The sequence below is a fragment of the Homarus americanus genome, unplaced genomic scaffold, assembly GCF_018991925.1.
Source record: "Homarus americanus isolate GMGI-L3 unplaced genomic scaffold, GMGI_Hamer_2.0 scaffold33468, whole genome shotgun sequence".
NCBI lineage: Eukaryota > Metazoa > Arthropoda > Malacostraca > Decapoda > Nephropidae > Homarus > Homarus americanus.
Window position 1 is genome coordinate 10555266 of NW_024714177.1, and position 17582 is coordinate 10572847.

The following is a 17582-nucleotide window of genomic DNA, read 5'->3' on the forward strand; positions in this document are numbered from 1 at the left end:
TGGATAAGTGTGTAGTGGATGCAATCCTAGACAAGGTTCTTGAAACTCCAGGGCACGAGCAGTAGATATATTCAACAAGTGGTACAAGACTTGGCGTGATAGCCAACCGGTACAGGAACAGGAGCCAGCACAAGGAACTCCTCGTCGTAGGCAGGCCGAAGCCGATCTGAGGGAAATTAGCTAGCTAGGCAAGGAGAGTTGCTAGACATTGCTTGGACAATAAATGAGGTCTTCTAGTTACTTGACTAGCACGGTACAGACATAGTATATCGGGACATAGTAAGTGAACATAGGCATTAGACATAAGCATAGGTATCAGACATGCTATAATAATATGTAGTAATACAGACATGTGAATAAATGGTACAATGAATGGTAACAGAGTCATGGCGTCAGGCGTGTTCACATCTCTTGGTATGTACATATCTATACACCTCCCTCCCCCTTTACGCTCGTAGTGCAATCTCGAGCGGCTACGGACTCTTTTTCCATGAGTCGGGGGGAGCGGCGAGGGACAATGGGAGGATCAACTGACGACCTTCGTTCCTGGTCTGGGCAAGGGAACACAGGGGACGGGGAGGAAGGTCCGTCACTAGAGGATGGCACTGGGCGGAGGTGGCGTCTGTTTCGCCACCACACACGACCACTGGGGAGGCGGACTTGGTACGAACGAGACTCGCCACGGCCCATGACGACCCCGACCTTGTCCCAGCGGTGTGACGTCGGGTCCTGGATTCGTACTTGCTGGCCGACGGCCAACCTGGGAAGGGGGCGGGCTTGGGCGTCATAGTGGCTTGTCACTTGGGCCATCCGGGCAGCCTCACGGCGGTCACACTCGTCCGCCTTGATCTGCCATTCATCTAAGAAGGACTGGGGGGGGGCAGGCACACAAGTACGAAGGGGGCGGCCATACAACACCTGGGCAGGAGAGCGTCCGGCAGGGGTAGGGGTGTTACGGAGTTCCAGTAGGCCCCTGTCGAACTCCTCGCAGTCCAGGTTCCCCGTCGGTGCTGTCTTGAGGATGAGGTATTTTACGGACTTTACCGCTGCCTCGGCGTGGCCATTAGCCTGCGGGTAATGAGGGGAGGTGACGATGTGGTGGACGCCCCAGCGTTCGGCGAAGCTCTTGAACTCGTGGCTATTGAACGGGGGCCCACCGTCGGTTCGGAGGCGGAGAGGCACTCCGACTTCCCGGAAGAAGCAACAAAACATCCGGATGACCCTGGAAGAGGTGGTGTCCCGACCACAGGGAACTACCACGGGCCATCCAGAGAGCCTGTCGGCGACCACCAGGAAAGACTTTCCGGCCACATTAAAGAAGTCGGCGGACACGGACTCAAAGGGCCGCTTTGGGAGGTCATTGCACAGGTACGGCTCTTGTTGCTGGCTGGGCTGGAGTTGCTGGCAAGGCTCACAGGCCTCAACCGTGCTCTTAATATCGGCGTCAATACCAGGCCAGAAGGCGGTCTGACGGGCTCTGCGCCTGGTGGCTTCAACGCCGCGGTGGCTGTCATGGAGGCGGGATAAGGTGCGCCGGCGGAGGGCAGCGGGAACGACGATCCTGGGGCCGTACAACACCAGCTCTCCGTCCGCATAGAGGCTATCCCTTAGCTTCCAGAAGGGGAGGGCGGAGGCGTGAATGTCGTAGCGGTTGGTGGGGAATCCAGCGGAGACGTAGTCGAGGAGTTGGACGTATGCCGGGTCTTGACCGGCGGCGATGCGAAGCTCCTGGAGAGTCCTATCGTCTTCGATGGAGGGCGTCGTCGTCGTCTTGTCAGCAAGAGAAGTGGCTGTGTGTGTCACTAAAGACCGAACGTGAGCAGCGGCCGTGGTACAATCGACTTCATCTTCAGGTGTGGGGCGACTAACAGGGGCTCGGGAGAGGGCGTCTGGTATGCACAGAAGCTTCCTGGCGCGCCACACAGCTGTAAAGACGTAAGGGGCGGTCTTCTCTTTGAGGCGTTGGAGGCGAGGATTTTCGATGGCGTCCAACGTGTAGTGATTGAGGATGGGTATGAGTGGGCGATGGTCCGTCATGAGGGTGAAATGCCCAAGGCCGAACAGGTAAAGGCGGCACTTGGCCATAGCCCAGGCGACTGCCAGCATCTCTAGTTCAATGGTGGCGTATCTGGTCTCCGTGTCCGTCAAAAACCTGGAGCCACACTGAACTAAGCGCAGTCTACCCTGGCCGTGGTCTTGGAGGAGGGCATATCCGAGGCCGTATAGACGGGAGGCGTCGGTCTGGAGGACCACTGGTAAGGACGGGTCGAAGGGTGCCAGGACTGGTGGTGACAGCAACGCCTTCTTAACATTCCTGAACGCTAGGTCGTGGTCAGGAGTCCAGAGGAAAGAGCGCTTGGGGCTCATGAGAGGGCGTAGAGGTTGGGCTGATGTGGCGATTTTAGGGGAGAAGTCGGCCAGCTGATTTACCAGGCCCATAAATGAGCGAAGGTCGGTCAGGTTCGCTGGAGTAGGGAAGTCCCTGATGGCCTTGACCTTCTCCTCATCAGCTGAGATCCCCTCTGGCGAGATGTTGTAGCAGCAATAGTTAACTTGGGAGGCGGCGACCACAAATTTATCTTTGTTCAGGGTGATACCATGGGCACGACATCTTGTGAGCATCAGATGAACTCGGTTCAAGTGGGCGGGGAGATCATCGTCGAAGAGCAGGATGTCATCTACGACCTTCACGCAGTTGGTGACACCCTGCAGAGCCATATCCCCACGGAGGCAGTACGCATCCCCCGTTGCTGCGAAGCCCATGGGTCCGCGGCAGTGTTGGAAGCGGCCGTAGGGCGTGATGAATGTAGTGAGGTGGCGATCTTCTTCCGCCAGGTCGACTTGCCAGTACCCATGTAGTGCATCCGCCGTGGTAAAGAACTTTGCAGACGGGGTGACGCTGCGGACTGCTTGGATGGGCGTAGGCGAGGGATGGGCGGGACGGGAGACCTGCGAGTTGAGATGGGTGAGGTCCACTGTGATGCGAACACCTACAGGCTTGGGTGCCAAGACCATAGGGTGGCACCACTCGGAGGGCTCCTCACCGGCGTGTCTGATGATCCCCTGCTGCACCAGAGAATCGAGCTCAGCCTTCACCTTGTCCCGTATGGCAAAGGGGATAGGCCCGGGTGTGTGGATGGCGAAAGGCGTCGCGCCCGGCTTGAGGTAGATTCTCATCGGGGGGCCTGTCATCTTCTTGAGCGGCGTCTTCTGGAGGTCGGATTTGGAGACAAGGACGTCGCTGAACTGACGAAGAAAAAACTCCCGGGCGGCAGCAGGTGTGGTCATGGCTGAAACAGGTATCTCTGCACACCTGTTGAAGTGTGTCACGGCGAGGATGGGCTTTGGGAACTCGGATGAGACGATGGCCAAGTCCTGACAATGGCCACATGACAAGAGAGGGGTTTGGATGCCCTCATGGACGTGGACTGTGGGATCGAGCTGTAATGTTGCCTTGAAGCAACCCAAAGCTGGAGACATCGGGGACCCGTCCGCTGTGAGCACGTCGTTCATGGCTGTGGGTGACAGGTTACTCCTGGGAATGTTGAGGGCGTCCAGGTGTGTTGGTCCAATCACCGTGATGTCCGCGCCCGTGTCAGGTATCATCAGGAGGTTGGAAGAGTTGGCACCGTAGGACAGACGAACATTGACGGGCTTGGGGGACCTGTCACTCGAGGCGTCATCCACGCGTCGGCATCCTTTGTTGTTCTTGGGAGATGGTGGTGTGGACGTTCTGTCGGGCTGTGAAGAGACGTTTTGACCTGGGGATGGAGGCTTCTTGGTGGACCTGCAACACTTGGCGAAGTGTCCTTGCTTGTTGCAGGCGTTGCATGCGACCTTGTTGGCAGGACATCGAGTTGTGCGGGGCCAATGGCCTTGAAACCCGCAGTTTCGACATTTACTATCAACCGCAGGGCACTTTCCTGGACCGTGCTGGCGCTGACAGTTTCTGCAGGATTCGGGAGAAGAAACTGGTGACTGTGACGGGGGCTGTGGAGAGGACGCCGTCTGCATCTGGTGACGAAGTCGGTAAGGGAGGAGGCGGCGATCGAGGGTGAGGAGTTTCTGAAGCAGGTCCTCATCACGTACACCCATCAGCAAGATCATCTTGAGCTGGATCTCAGCACAGGTTACAGGATCGCCTGTACATAGGTCCACCTCGGCTGCTAGGTCCTTAAGTCGTGCGTAGAAGTCTGAGAATGATTCCCCAGAAGCTTGTTTGCAGGATAGCAGTTCCCTACGACGCAGAGCTTCATTGCGGAGGCCACGGAAATGACTCTGCAAGGCGTTTAAAACCTCTGTCACTGACCTGGGGGAGTCAGGGGGATGGCTAGCGTGTGCTCTAGGAGGCGTTGAACATCGAGGGAAATGCACGATCTTAATTGGATGAGTTGTTTATGAGGGGGCATTCGGTTGAGGTCAGACATAACAGCAAAGTCTTCGAAACGACGTCGCCATTGACGGTATACTTGATATGTTGCATCAGGTTGAAGAGGTGGGGGACTGGGAACTGAAGACTTGCTGTGCAGGGGTGTACTCGAGACGGCAGGCGGTGGAGGAGGCACGGAGAGGTCGACGAGAGTTGAGACTGGAGCAGGTGGTTGAGAGGGCACTGAGGTATACCCAAGGGGGATAGGTGACGTGTGAGGGGGCGTTGTCTGAAGGATAGATGAAGAGGCTGAAGCTGGCGAATTGGTTGTGGCAGCTGGTGAAGTCGTCCTCGTTGCCAGCAATTCCAATAGTCCCAGGAGTTTGTGGTTATCAGCTTGGTGTTGCTGTTGAAGTTGAAGGCGGTAAGCTGATGCCTCTGACTGTCTTGACAATTCCTCTTGACGTCTTGACCATTCCTCTTGACGTCGTTTTTCCTCCTATAATTGACGTCTTTGGGCTTCCTTCTCTTGGGAAACTTGTAGGAAGTGGATTAACCGACGTATATCCTGGCTCCCATCCTCTGAATTTGGCGCGCCCGGCGTGTGAGGCGTGAGGTGGGGTGGGAGGGTCTGTGAGGCTTCGTCTACCTCATAATCCTCATCTAAATTTCCCGGCAAATCGTCGTGGTCAGACATCTCGTGTTTGGTATGGTTGCGATGGGAAAGACAAGGAGAATAAGGTGAAGTGCTATGTTTTCGTCAATGGACTTGCTTAAGTGCAGGAACTGGCAGGCAAGTAAAAGAGTACTGACTGTAATATTTGTGAAGTGAGAGGAGGCGGCTGGCGGCGGTGGTGGTGCTTGTATTCCTCCGCGCGCGGGCGAGCTGGCTCAGTGGGAGGGGGACACAGGCAGTGGCCTGCGGGCCGGCGTAGATGGAGGATGTATGCCGGAAGTGCTGTCTTGGAAACTGGGCTGAAGGCGTGTCTGCTACCTGTAGGGCCGCAGAAACATAGCAAAGAGACATAAAAGGCACTGCACTTCACTTAGGGCACTTCACAAGGTCACAAAGCACTTTAAATCCAGGGGCACTGTGGAGTATATCTTCTGGGCGGGAAACAGACGAGGCCGGTTCTTGCAACTTGTCAACTGTCATGTTGGAGCTACTCAACTGCGCCATGTAGTGGATGCAATCCTAGACAAGGTTCTTGAAACTCCAGGGCACGAGCAGTAGATATATTCAACAAGTGGTACAAGACTTGGCGTGATAGCCAACCGGTACAGGAACAGGAGCCAGCACAAGGAACTCCTCGTCGTAGGCAGGCCGAAGCCGATCTGAGGGAAATTAGCTAGCTAGGCAAGGAGAGTTGCTAGACATTGCTAGGACAATAAATGAGGTCTTCTAGTTACTTGACTAGCACGGTACAGACATAGTATATCGGGACATAGTAAGTGAACATAGGCATTAGACATAAGCATAGGTATCAGACATGCTATAATAATATGTAGTAATACAGACATGTGAATAAATGGTACAATGAATGGTAACAGAGTCATGGCGTCAGGCGTGTTCACATCTCTTGGTATGTACATATCTATACAAAGTGGAACAAGTTACCAAACACCATCATGAATTTGAACATGTTGGGAAGCTTCAAATATAGGTTGGACAGATGTAGGTTGGGTGTAAGCAGAGCTACTTAGTATGGGCCAATAGGCATGCTACAGTTTCCTTCATTCCTGTCTTCTTGTGTAACATTCATCATCTGTTATGTACTGACAGAACAAGTAGCTCATAAAGCAGTCAAGCCCTCAGAACACACTGGAAATTCTTTTGACATTCAGTTTGCCTATCTGTCCCTGTTTCTGAGGAGAGATTTTTTTGAAGGATTGAAGACATCATTAAGAAAATGTTCTTTACGAAATAGCATTAAATGTTTTTTTATCTGTGACTAGTTATCAGAGAATATCATCATAGATTTTTTTTAGTTTACTCAATATTTTTTCTACTTTACACTATTAATGTCAAATAAAGTTAGATATTTAGAGTTTACAAATAAAAGCTTGATGTAATTCTTGTTTTCCAGGTCTTTATGGTGTGGAGGAAGTGAGGGCACAATGAGTGTATTCTCTTTAAGAGATGATGGCTTAGTGTTGAGTCAGGATGCTGTATCACACTTTACTACTTCAACACCTCCACCAACCAGTGATGCTTGTGATGTCTTAATTCTTCATGCGCCGCAGAATCTTTCAACAGTCTCGCCACATCTAAGAAATTCGATCTGGTCATATGTCTATCCTGGTAAGAAACATTTAAGAAAGTACGTACCATCAAAAGAGCCGGTTCTCAGGGGCTTGACAAATCTTAACCTCCTTCCCCAGTTCTAGGGCATAGGGGTGATTAGCTACCTTACTTTCTGTATTTAAAAAAAAGAAAAAAAAGTGTTGGAATGCTCATGAGTGCAGTCAAATTTTTTGAAAAGAAATGCTGAAGTTCTGATCAACTACAGGATCTTGGATGTGTTAGTTTTCTTTGAGGCAAGTTAAGGTAAAATTTTAGTTTCGGTCATCCGGTATTCAGATATCCAAACCTAACCTAACCTAGATTCCCCGGATGACTGAAACTAAAATATGTCCAAGTTAAACCATAAGATGAGTTTGAGAAAAATGAGAGGTATAAATTTGGAGTACCTCGAGTAAGAGCAAAAGGTGTGTCTGTGCTGTTGAATAATTAACTATGGAGTTACAAGATGGGATATAAGGAGTTCTTTCCCAGAATATTATAGATCAGACAAAATTTGCGGTCTGTGAGATGGGTTATTGTGAGTGATTTAGTATGAAGGAGCAAGAAAAAGGAAAACAAAAAGAGATTTTTAGAAAGACCTTAATAACTGCATCTGACAGAATATATCTTTTATGAATTCTAATTTCAATAAGTATTATTGACAGTGGCTTTAAAAGGTGTTGCATCAAGAATTCTTTAGATTTTTTTACATTTCAAAAATTTTCAGGATGTGTCGTGTACCATTGGGATGCTAAAGACCAAAAACTAGTGAATCGTTTAGATTGCTCCAAGCTGGTGCCATGTTCTGAAAGTTTGCAATCTATTAGTATTGAGGAACACTTGTCTCCATCTCATTGCCAAGTAAGTATTATGTACAGTACACATGTCAGAATGACAAACCTAGAATTATTGTTCATAATTCTGCAATATATAATAGTTTTAGAGCTTTACAGTAAACTTAACAGTCCATAATTTTTATATTCCTAAAAACATCAGTGGAAGGTGAAGTAAAGAGAATACGAAAATCCTAAGAAAAATATGTCACAAGGCATATGAAGGTTCTTGGCTTACAAGAATACATATACTGTACTGTTCATCTTATAGAATCCATCACTCTAATTACATCTTAAATTTGAATTCAAAATTCTCACTTTGAGTGGAGTGTTAAACTTTCATTTTTTTAAAGCAGTGCTGTAAATTTCAATAAATGAACTTCTCTCACAACCACCAACCCCACCTCATCCTTCCTCATGCATTGAAGATTTTGCTTAGGTATTACTCAGTACTAATGATTCCAGTATTGTTTTATTTGAACTACTGTCATAGTATTGTAAATAAAACTTTAGGTATTCTCTTACACCCTCTAACACCACTGCTTCATGCCACACACAGTTGTTTGTCAATCATTTGTGTTTATATATTTAAGACATTTTTAAAGTAAACATGCCTTTGCTTGTATGTTCTTTAATACTACAGGTGTAAAATGATAGCAGTGATCAGTGTCATCGCAGAATTTTGTGGATTACAAATATGCATGTGTACTCATTAAAGAAAATAAGAGACTGACAGTCTGCCAGGTACCCTACCAGCTGCCTCTCAAACTTGGTTTGTTTATCTGTGTTAATACTGTATGTACAGTCAGCAAAATATTATTCTGCACCTTTACGGGTTCCTACAGTATGTCACACCAGACCAAGAATTCTGAAAACACTCATGAGTTACAGCGGATGTTGGTAGCCCTGGCTTCTTGAGTTTCCAGTTACTCTGTAGAATTTAGATAGTATTTACCATAAGGTGTTTCAGTGTGTGCATGCACAATGTGTTACAAGATGCAAATAGAGCAGTTAACATCATACAAGGGGGGGGGGGTGTATAATTATATTTATAAAATAATCAAATTAATATCAAAAGCAACTGTCATTACCTATCGGTTTTGGCAACATAAAGGTTTATGAGTGAATGCTTATCATTATACAGTGGTCCCTCGGTTAATGAACTCAATTCGTTCCAGAGGGTCGTTCGTTAACCGAAAATTTTGTTTACCAAAACCATTGTTTCAATGGGATATTGGGTAATTGGTTTCAGCTCACAGAAAAGTACAGTATAGTCTCGTTTTACGCGGTCAATTAAACCCATAGAGGTCCGCGTATAACACGAAATGAAATAACAGAACATATGGGATTAATTGAAATAGATACTGGGCCGACCCCCAGACTACCCATTTTCCGACACAATACGTACGTTGTAGTAAAAATAACATCTTAGTTTTATGATGGTATGCACACATAATTAATATTAAGAGAAATATCAATAATATTAGGTTTTTTAACACTTACGTTAGTAGAAGAGATGGCTGGGCACAGGGATTATTATTCGCTGTCTTGCAAGGGTTCCAGCAATGCAAATTATAGTCTCCCAACTTTAGTCTGAGATATTATATAAGATAAAAACTGTAAGCCTAAAACCCTGCCTTGGCAGATGGGGGAGAGGGAGGGAGGGAGGGGGAGAGGGAGGTGAGATATACTTTGATAGTTAGCGCCGAAGGTCTGGTGAAGTATTTATTTGTTTATTTATGTCGTTTAGTTGAGTTTTAGTTTTTTGCTCATAAAATTGCATAGAAGTGACCGGGGAGAATATAATTTACGTTGCTGGAATTCTTATAATATAGTGATTAATTTGAATGTAAGCATGCCATAGTTTGCACTAGACAAAAATTTTAGTAATCATTTTGTTCATTATTTTGAATACATGTACAGTTCAGCTTTGCCCTTAGGACAGTGTGTGCATGTAAATGACTTTCAATAAATGAATAAAGTTATATATATTGAGCCAAAAATAATAGTTGAATAACTTTATGTAGACAGAGCTTGGATGGCTAAACTTTAGAATGAAAAATAATTTTAATACTGTACAGTATTACCCCGCTTTACGTGGTTTCACTTTACGCGATTTCTCATATACGCGGTGCCTCGCCAGAACCAAACTTTCACTTTCCGCGGTTCATCTACCTATATACGCGTGAAGTATGATTTTTTTTTTATTTAGCTCATAAAATTCATACAAATTACCCGACCAGAATATAATTTACATTGCTGGAATTCTTACATAATTTGATGATCATTTTGAATATAAACATCATAGATTTTGCATTAGACATACAAATTTTAGATCTAATGTTTACTCTGAGTAAATATGTTATCTTTTGTGCAAAATATATGACATTTATATTCAAAATATTCCTGGTCTTACAAGGAATCCAGCAATGTCAATTATATTATCCTAACTTTAGTCTGAGGTATTATTTGTTACTAAAAGTTAAAATTAGTTTTTTCACCCAACATTTCTCTGGTAGGGAGGGAAGGTGGGGGTGGGGGGGGAGGGTTGGGACCGACCGACCATCTGGCGCGGTTGGAAGAGGGGGGGAGGCAAGTTGGGGTACTTTGATTGACAGATAGTGTCGTGAAGAATATTTTTTTTTTATTAACTGAAGATATTTGTTTTAGCTCATAAAATTCATACAAATTACTGGACCAGAATATAATTTACATTGCTGGAATTCTTACAATATGATGATCATTTTGAATATAAACATCATGGATTTTGCATTAGACATACAAATTTTAGATCTAATGTAATAATTTGGTTTACACAAAGCAAGTATTTTATCTTTTGTGCAAAATATATGAAGTTTACATTCAAAATATTCCCTGGCCTGCAAGGAATCCAGAAATGTCAATTATATTATCCTATCTTTAGTCTGAGGTATTATTTATTACTAAACGTTAAAATCTAGTGTTTCACCCAATCATTTCTCAGAGAGGTAGGGGCCAGTGAGCTGGGAAGAGGGGGGATTTGAGTCTATTATTTGAATGGACATTAACCTGGCAACTGTATTTCTCTTAAATATTAATTGTGTGAGCATACCATCATAAAATTTAGATGTTATTTTTACTACAACATAGGTATTGTGTCAGAAAAAGTGGAGTTTGGGGGGTCAGGCCAGTCTCTATTGGAATTAATCCCATATGTTCTGTTGTTCCATTTACGCGGATTTCACTTTCCGCGGTACCCTGTGGGTTCAATTGACCGCGTAAATCAGGGTACTACTGTACAGTATAAAAAATGCACAAATATTAAAGTGCACAATTTTCTTGATATTTACTCCATTGGAAACAAATGTAAACATAGAAGAATTACTGAATTGGCTGAGTACCTCCTCAGCTTATCAGCTGATGTTCAAAACAAAACGTGATTTTCATAAGGATTTCGTTAGTCTAATTTTTTTCGTTAACCGAATTGAAGATTCTTATGGAAGGTAATTCGTTAACCGAAATTTCGTTAACCGAAGCGTTCGTTAACCGAGGGACCACTGTATTAGTGCAACAGACATAAACACCCAGTTACGAATGTGCTTGGAAACACCAAGTCGCCTAGCAATCCCACCATTGCTCAGGCCCTCTCCTTGAAGTGCTATGATTGTTACGCATGTTCTCTCTGAGGTCTTCATAATGACTAACATATCTGTGACTGGAGTATGGCCTATTACAACTGCTGTTTGCTCTGATGGTCTGCCCTTTGCAGATCGAAACTGGTCCGTTTCTAACAGATTCATTACATTCTTTTAAACGAGCACACTTCCGATGGCGAAATTCTTTGCTACACTGTGTTAAATTACACTGACAATGTTTTTGCTTTGTGAATTTTACTACCAGTTACCCCTGGTCAACCCCCTATTCTTATCATATATTGTGACATATTAAAGAGATATAGCTCGTTTCTTAACTCACATCTTTCCGGTAGCTCAGGTACCTATGCTTAATATTGTGTAACTTTCCTACGTTATAAATGTTTCGTATTGTTTTTTCTGTTTGAGGTCTTGTATTATGCCACTTCTCATCACTTTCTCAGAAAGAGGATTATAATCATGAGTATTTACACTGTTTCGTTGTATCTCATAGTATGCGAAATTCCTATACAGCACCTCAGTTTCTAGAGTGTCTGCCATTCCTACCGTATGTGGGTGATTAAACGTAGTACTACAGTATAAAATAATAATGCGATGGCATATGAAGAGCTATGGGTTTTATATGTATTCCTGATAATTTCTCTGTGGTTACAACACATGATAGAAGGAATAACAGCACATTAGTTTTACAATGAATCACACAATCAGCGATACCAACCTTACCAATACAGTTAACCCTCACTTTACGCGGTTAATGTAACCCGGAGGGTACCGCGGAAAGTGAGGAACGCGTAAAGTGAATAACATAACATATGGGATTAATTGAAATGGAGTCCGGGCCGATCCCCAAACTCCACTTTTTGACGACACACAACTATGTTGTAGTAAAAATTTTATCTTAACTTTATGATGGGATGAAAAACAAGTAATATAGAAGAGGTTAGGTTAGGAAAGATAAAGGTTAACATAGGAAAAATAAAGGTAAGGTTAGAAAACTAAAAATTAGGTGTAACACTTACGGTAGTAGAAGAGATGGGTCGGCATACGGGGATGGAGGCTGGTTCCGAGGCAGAGGGCAGATTACTGGCCCTCAGGTGAATCACCATCACTGTCACTTACAGTTGTCAGGGCTTCCCTGACAAATCCCTCAAAGTCACCTTCACTGTCACTATCACTGGCTTGAGGGATGAAACTGCCGCGGCTAGGTCAAGCGTCGTCTTTCCTCCCTCCCTCCCTCCCTCCCCCGGGTGGACACGTCATAATACTTTAAGCCAATTACAGCTAGCAGCAGAGGGGGGTAGGGATGCATGGCCAATCACAGGTCTGATACGTCATATGACGTCAGTGATAACGCAACAAAGACACACACTGCGCAACCTTACCGCGCCGCTTGCCCAAGCGGAGGGAGGAGGAGGGAGAGGCAGGCAGGCAGGCGGGCGGGTGGCGGGTGGGGCGAATCTAAAAATAGCGTCGCGCCGGACACTCTCCGCGTAATGGGGTTCACGTACCGCGTAATGTGAGCACGTGAGGTTCTGGCAAGGCACCGCGTTAACGTGGAAACGCGGAATGCGGGACCGCGTAAAGTGAGGGTTAACTGTACATGGTGTCAGTCTTGCAGTGTTCGTTGTGAGAGCCATCGCACCCAGGGGTGCAGAATAATTTTTTTTTTATTCAAATTAAGCACAGCACCATGCACTTTGCCAGATATACAAATACTGTAGTATATGAGTGAACCATAATAAGAGAAAAAAATTCAAGACTTTTGAAGCCTTATTCCATGGTATACAGACATACATCTGTGAATCTACAGTTGAGGATGTTTTACTGTCTTACATTTTTCAGTTACTAAAGCTATCTCTGGGTTTTAAACGTGGTCAAAAAGTGGAGACATTGTCTTGTTTCATTTCATTAATACAATCACTAAAGAATATTCCTAAATATTTTTGCAGGTATCAGCAATGGCAGTGTGTGGTAGTGAGGTCTATGTTGGTACAACATGGGGATGTGTTGTTGTAGCAGAAGCAGATTCAATGCGTCCAATTACAGTGTTCAGACCTTATGAAGATGAAGTGCGTGCTATAGTTCCTCTTCCTCCTTCATCAGTTATTTTAGATCAAGATGGAAATCCTGAGGACCCATCAGATCCTACTGATATTGGTAGCGAAAGAAATTTAAATCCTACTCCATTATTGGCCACCATTGGAAAAGGTTACCGTAATCTGCTTGGACGTTATGCACCAATGCCCCGGTCGGCACAACCTGAGCCAGCAGCTCAGAGAGCCATGTATTGTTTACTCTGGAGAGCTCATCATTGGCTCAATACATGAAGGGCCTTGTCAGTTTGCTTAGGAAAATATTTGATAATAGGTTATATCAATATAATTCAGGGCCTTTCGTGCAGTCTCTGTGAGACATACCTTATTGCAAATAATAGGTGAAATTTTGCTGTGCATTTTTGAGCTCAAATTGATTAATTGTCACAATTTTAACAAAATTTAGGTTGTATTAAAAAAACAAAGTTTTGCTCAGGCTACTCATAGCTGTAGAAGTCTCAGCCAATTAAACTACTGATGGACAGCTACTTATAGCTGAAATCAGTGTAGACTGCTGAAGCTCAGTCCAGCCAAAATTATATGAAAGTTGGAAGTTAAAGCAATTGTTTTAAACAAAATTAAATATTTTTATTAAAATTAACATTAGAATATTAAGTACTGTAATACATTCTCAATAAAATATTTCAATCCAGTCTTCAACACTTTAACACAAGTGAGTATACTAACTCTTGTGTTACTTAGGTGCCACAAATTTGTATTTATACCAAGTCCAGGGATGTTTGGAATGGTTGTTGAAATGATTTTAAAGTAACAAACTACTTTTGCTATTGAGGTGTAAACCTCAGGTACATCAACAAATGTATGTAATTTATTTTCACATAAATTTCAGTTACAAATCATACAAGATATTGCCTTAAATATTACCTAATATTAGGTGGCAGCTTTAAAACATTTTTTTATATGTTAACTAGGTTCATTTTCTGACTCTTGTATAATATTGTACTTGTATTTACACTTACAGTATACTAGTAGGAATTCCAACTTATTTTCATGATTTAATTTTCCCTTAAGTGATAGAAGCAAATGGAAGATAATTACAATGATGGTTTTTGATGAAAATGTCAATACGTCTCATTTTAAAGTTGATATTTTTACCAAAGAAGGGTATTCCAGGAAGACGTGTATATAACAATTCTATTTAATCAGCTGTGATTTAATGTGTATGTCTATGTAAAATATAACATAGCACAAGTGTACTATCACTTAAAACTCACAGCGCTTAGTCAGAAACATCTGACTTAACCCATATTTCTCGTTCTCTAGTCATTAACTCATTTATTGTGATAATCTTTTCTTAATGTTAACACTCATTTTCTTAATTAGGCCTTTAATTGCCAATTTTTAGGATGCAACCTAATTTTATTTTGGGTATTTGTATTCATGAAATACTGTATATCCCTTAATTCAACTGGAAACTCTTGGTTATGATACAAGAATTTTGTTGGGATAAACTTCATACAACAATGTTGTCCATCCACATGATTTACTGGATTGAAATACATTTTCAGTATCAAAATAATAAATATGAAAATATTAGTTTCCTTAAATCCTCTCTGTCAGTTCAGTAAGAGAAAGGATATGTGGAGAAGAGCAGAGAGATCTGAAGGGAAGGAGAAATGATAGAGAGAGAAAGAGCAGGAAAGGAGAGGTAGCTGAGGAAATAAAGTAACAGCACAGTACCACCAACAGTAGAGTTCAGGTATCCACAGTACACGACCCCTTGAACCATCCTTATGTTTGGGTCTGCTCTTGTGTGAGCCAACCTGCCCAGCATCTCTCATTAGCTCTAGTGTGTTTCTCACTTGTTTGTGTTGTTTGAGAAAAAATTAATGAAATCATTACAATATTCTAATGAGGCTTAGATATAAAGAAAATTTTAATATAAACAATGAAAAAAGAAAAGAAAAAAGAAGAGCATGGGTGTGCATGTGTGAGAAGTGAACATATGTACAGTGGGGTCTCATTTTATGTGGGTCTCATGTGTGCGGTTATCGCTTATGCAATTGGTTGAAATGTGACCAGAATTATAGCTTACACGGAAAGCCATGGGTAGCGGTATAGCATTAATTTAGTGATTTTTTTTACTTATTTAGCCCCAAATTGAACAAATTTAGTTATTGGACATTGTTTTTATAATGTATCAATATTGTAATAAAATATTAAAAACAAATTGGCAAATGAGGCCAGAATCCCCCCCACCTCCAGCATTCGTTACCGGTAGGCCTATATCAAATCTGATTAGACCACTGTACAGTATCCCCATTAAAGACTACAATGAATATTTTAATAGTTGAGTAAATAATGTAATATATTTGACAAAAAATGAATTCTTTTTTAATGAACTGTACAACCCACTAATTCCCCACCCAACAATGGGTGACCTGACAGTGCATCAGAAGGCTAAAATACGAGACCACTAATCCCTTTCTCCACCTCTACTGCAAATGAGAGAAGTCTACTGTATATACAATGTTTGACCTGATATTGCATCAGGTCAAGTCAGGTAAATGAGAGAATGAGGAGAAACTTTTTAAATTTTCCATTGACAATATATAATTTTTAATTACTGCATTTCTCACCTTTATTTCTTTTCATGATTTATATTATGTTATTTCGTATTCTTGTTCTTACATACTTAAACAATTGTGGAGGGAATAGAAGGTGGAAGGTGGAGAGAGTGGTAAAGGCAGGATGTGGTGGGGTGAGTAAGGGAAGGAGGAAGTACAATGAGAAGGTGGAGGGGAAGGTTGATGTGGCCAGTTCCCCCTTCCCACCCCCACATAGGTCGCTTGTCCTCTCTCCATTGTAACCGAGAGTGCATGTGGCTCCCCACTCCCATATCATAGAGATTTTGTTTGTTTTTTTAGAAATATTGATTGAACCAAACTTTTGGATAAACTATTCAGGATCATTTGAGTAAAATTATGGTAGTAGGTAGCTACCAAACAGGGAGGTACTACCGCCTGGGAAGATATTGGAAGCATAATGTATTGTCTAATGGTAGACCCTGCTGCCATATGGCATCACGAAAATTGTGACCAAGTCCTAGGTTGCTGATCTGACTTTCTTCCTCATTTACACACAATTGCAGGGTCTCAATTGTTTCACTTACTATTGACAACACAACATACATATATTGTTTCTCACTTTTGATTTTTTCATTTTTGCAGATGTGTTGTTGGCAAGATAAAATTCCATTTGTTTTTGTTTTTAAATAGCTACTGCACAATATTAGACACAGACAAATATTGGTCTGGTTCACTAACCCACCATACGAGATCATCACACACATTCAAGCTAGACATGGCTCACCTTGGGGTATGGCCCAGTTCTTTGATGAATGATTCCCCACACACTAAAAGGAGTACATCATCATACATGTATTGTTGAGAAGCTGAAATTAATAATCATCTCTAATTTAAATCTGGAAATATCATTTGAACTACCTTAAGACATAACCCTGCTCAGGTCACCACTTGTCCCTTCTTCATCACCCCGAACCTCAGCCTCAGGGGCGTATAAAATATAGTATGTGATAATTCTAATGATTTTATATGAATATGTTAATGGTAAGCCAACTTATTCTTTTTATTTTTACCTTTAATGGAACATGGATGCATCAAGGCACTGTAGCTTCAGGTCCATAAGATACTGTACTGTATCGTACTTCACATTCACAAGAACGGCTGTAAATGGTCTAGTATAATACAGTAGCTACACAGATATCACAATGAACAGCCCAGGAGGTTTATCTTCATTAAAGTTCCCCTGCTTATTTCACCTGATGTTTAACCAACCTAATGTGAAGTGGAGGATTAGGTTAGGTTATGCTAAGTTAGAGTAGGTTGTGTTAGGTTAGGTTAGCATTAGAGTGTTTATTCATTAGGTTAAATAAGCTGGGGTGCCCAAACTCCAAGATATCCAACTTAACTACAAAACAATTTCAGTTTCCATACTTACTGGAAGGATCACTGGAAGGATCATTTTGCTCATCGGTCTTTGATTTTTTGGTGACATCATTAACCTGTAAATTTACATCTTCAATCAACTAAAAGTTATCCTTAAAGTGAGATAAATATTCTGAGAGAGGGACATAAAATACTGAACACAAGTGGTGGATACAGTGTGATAAAAGGTGTACGATCAGTCAATACATTAATGATTAAGACTGGAAAATATTTATGAACATGTACAGCCCCCTTCACTAGAGCCTTTACAGGGGCTCGTCAGGTTTTGTGCAATGTGACAGCGCTGTGTTTGTTTATATTTGAGAGAAAGAAACTCGCAATAGCAAACATACTGTACAGTGGTCCCTCGGTTAACGAGCGCCTCGGTTAACGAGATTTCGGT

At 43.0% G+C, this 17582-nt stretch overlaps 1 protein-coding gene across 1 annotated transcript in view; it reads left to right on the top strand.

The window, feature by feature from the left end:
• LOC121876157 (leucine-rich repeat serine/threonine-protein kinase 1-like) overlaps positions 1 to 14763 on the top strand; it is a 227373-nt gene extending 212610 nt beyond the window's left edge. The window contains exons 43-45 of the mRNA XM_042381100.1: positions 6457 to 6671; positions 7381 to 7514; positions 13068 to 14763. Of these exons, the coding sequence (XP_042237034.1) occupies positions 6457 to 6671; positions 7381 to 7514; positions 13068 to 13445 (727 nt within the window). The 3' untranslated portion in view covers positions 13446 to 14763. The remainder of the gene's footprint in view (positions 1 to 6456; positions 6672 to 7380; positions 7515 to 13067) is intronic.
• Positions 14764 to 17582: the final 2819 nt, after the last annotated feature.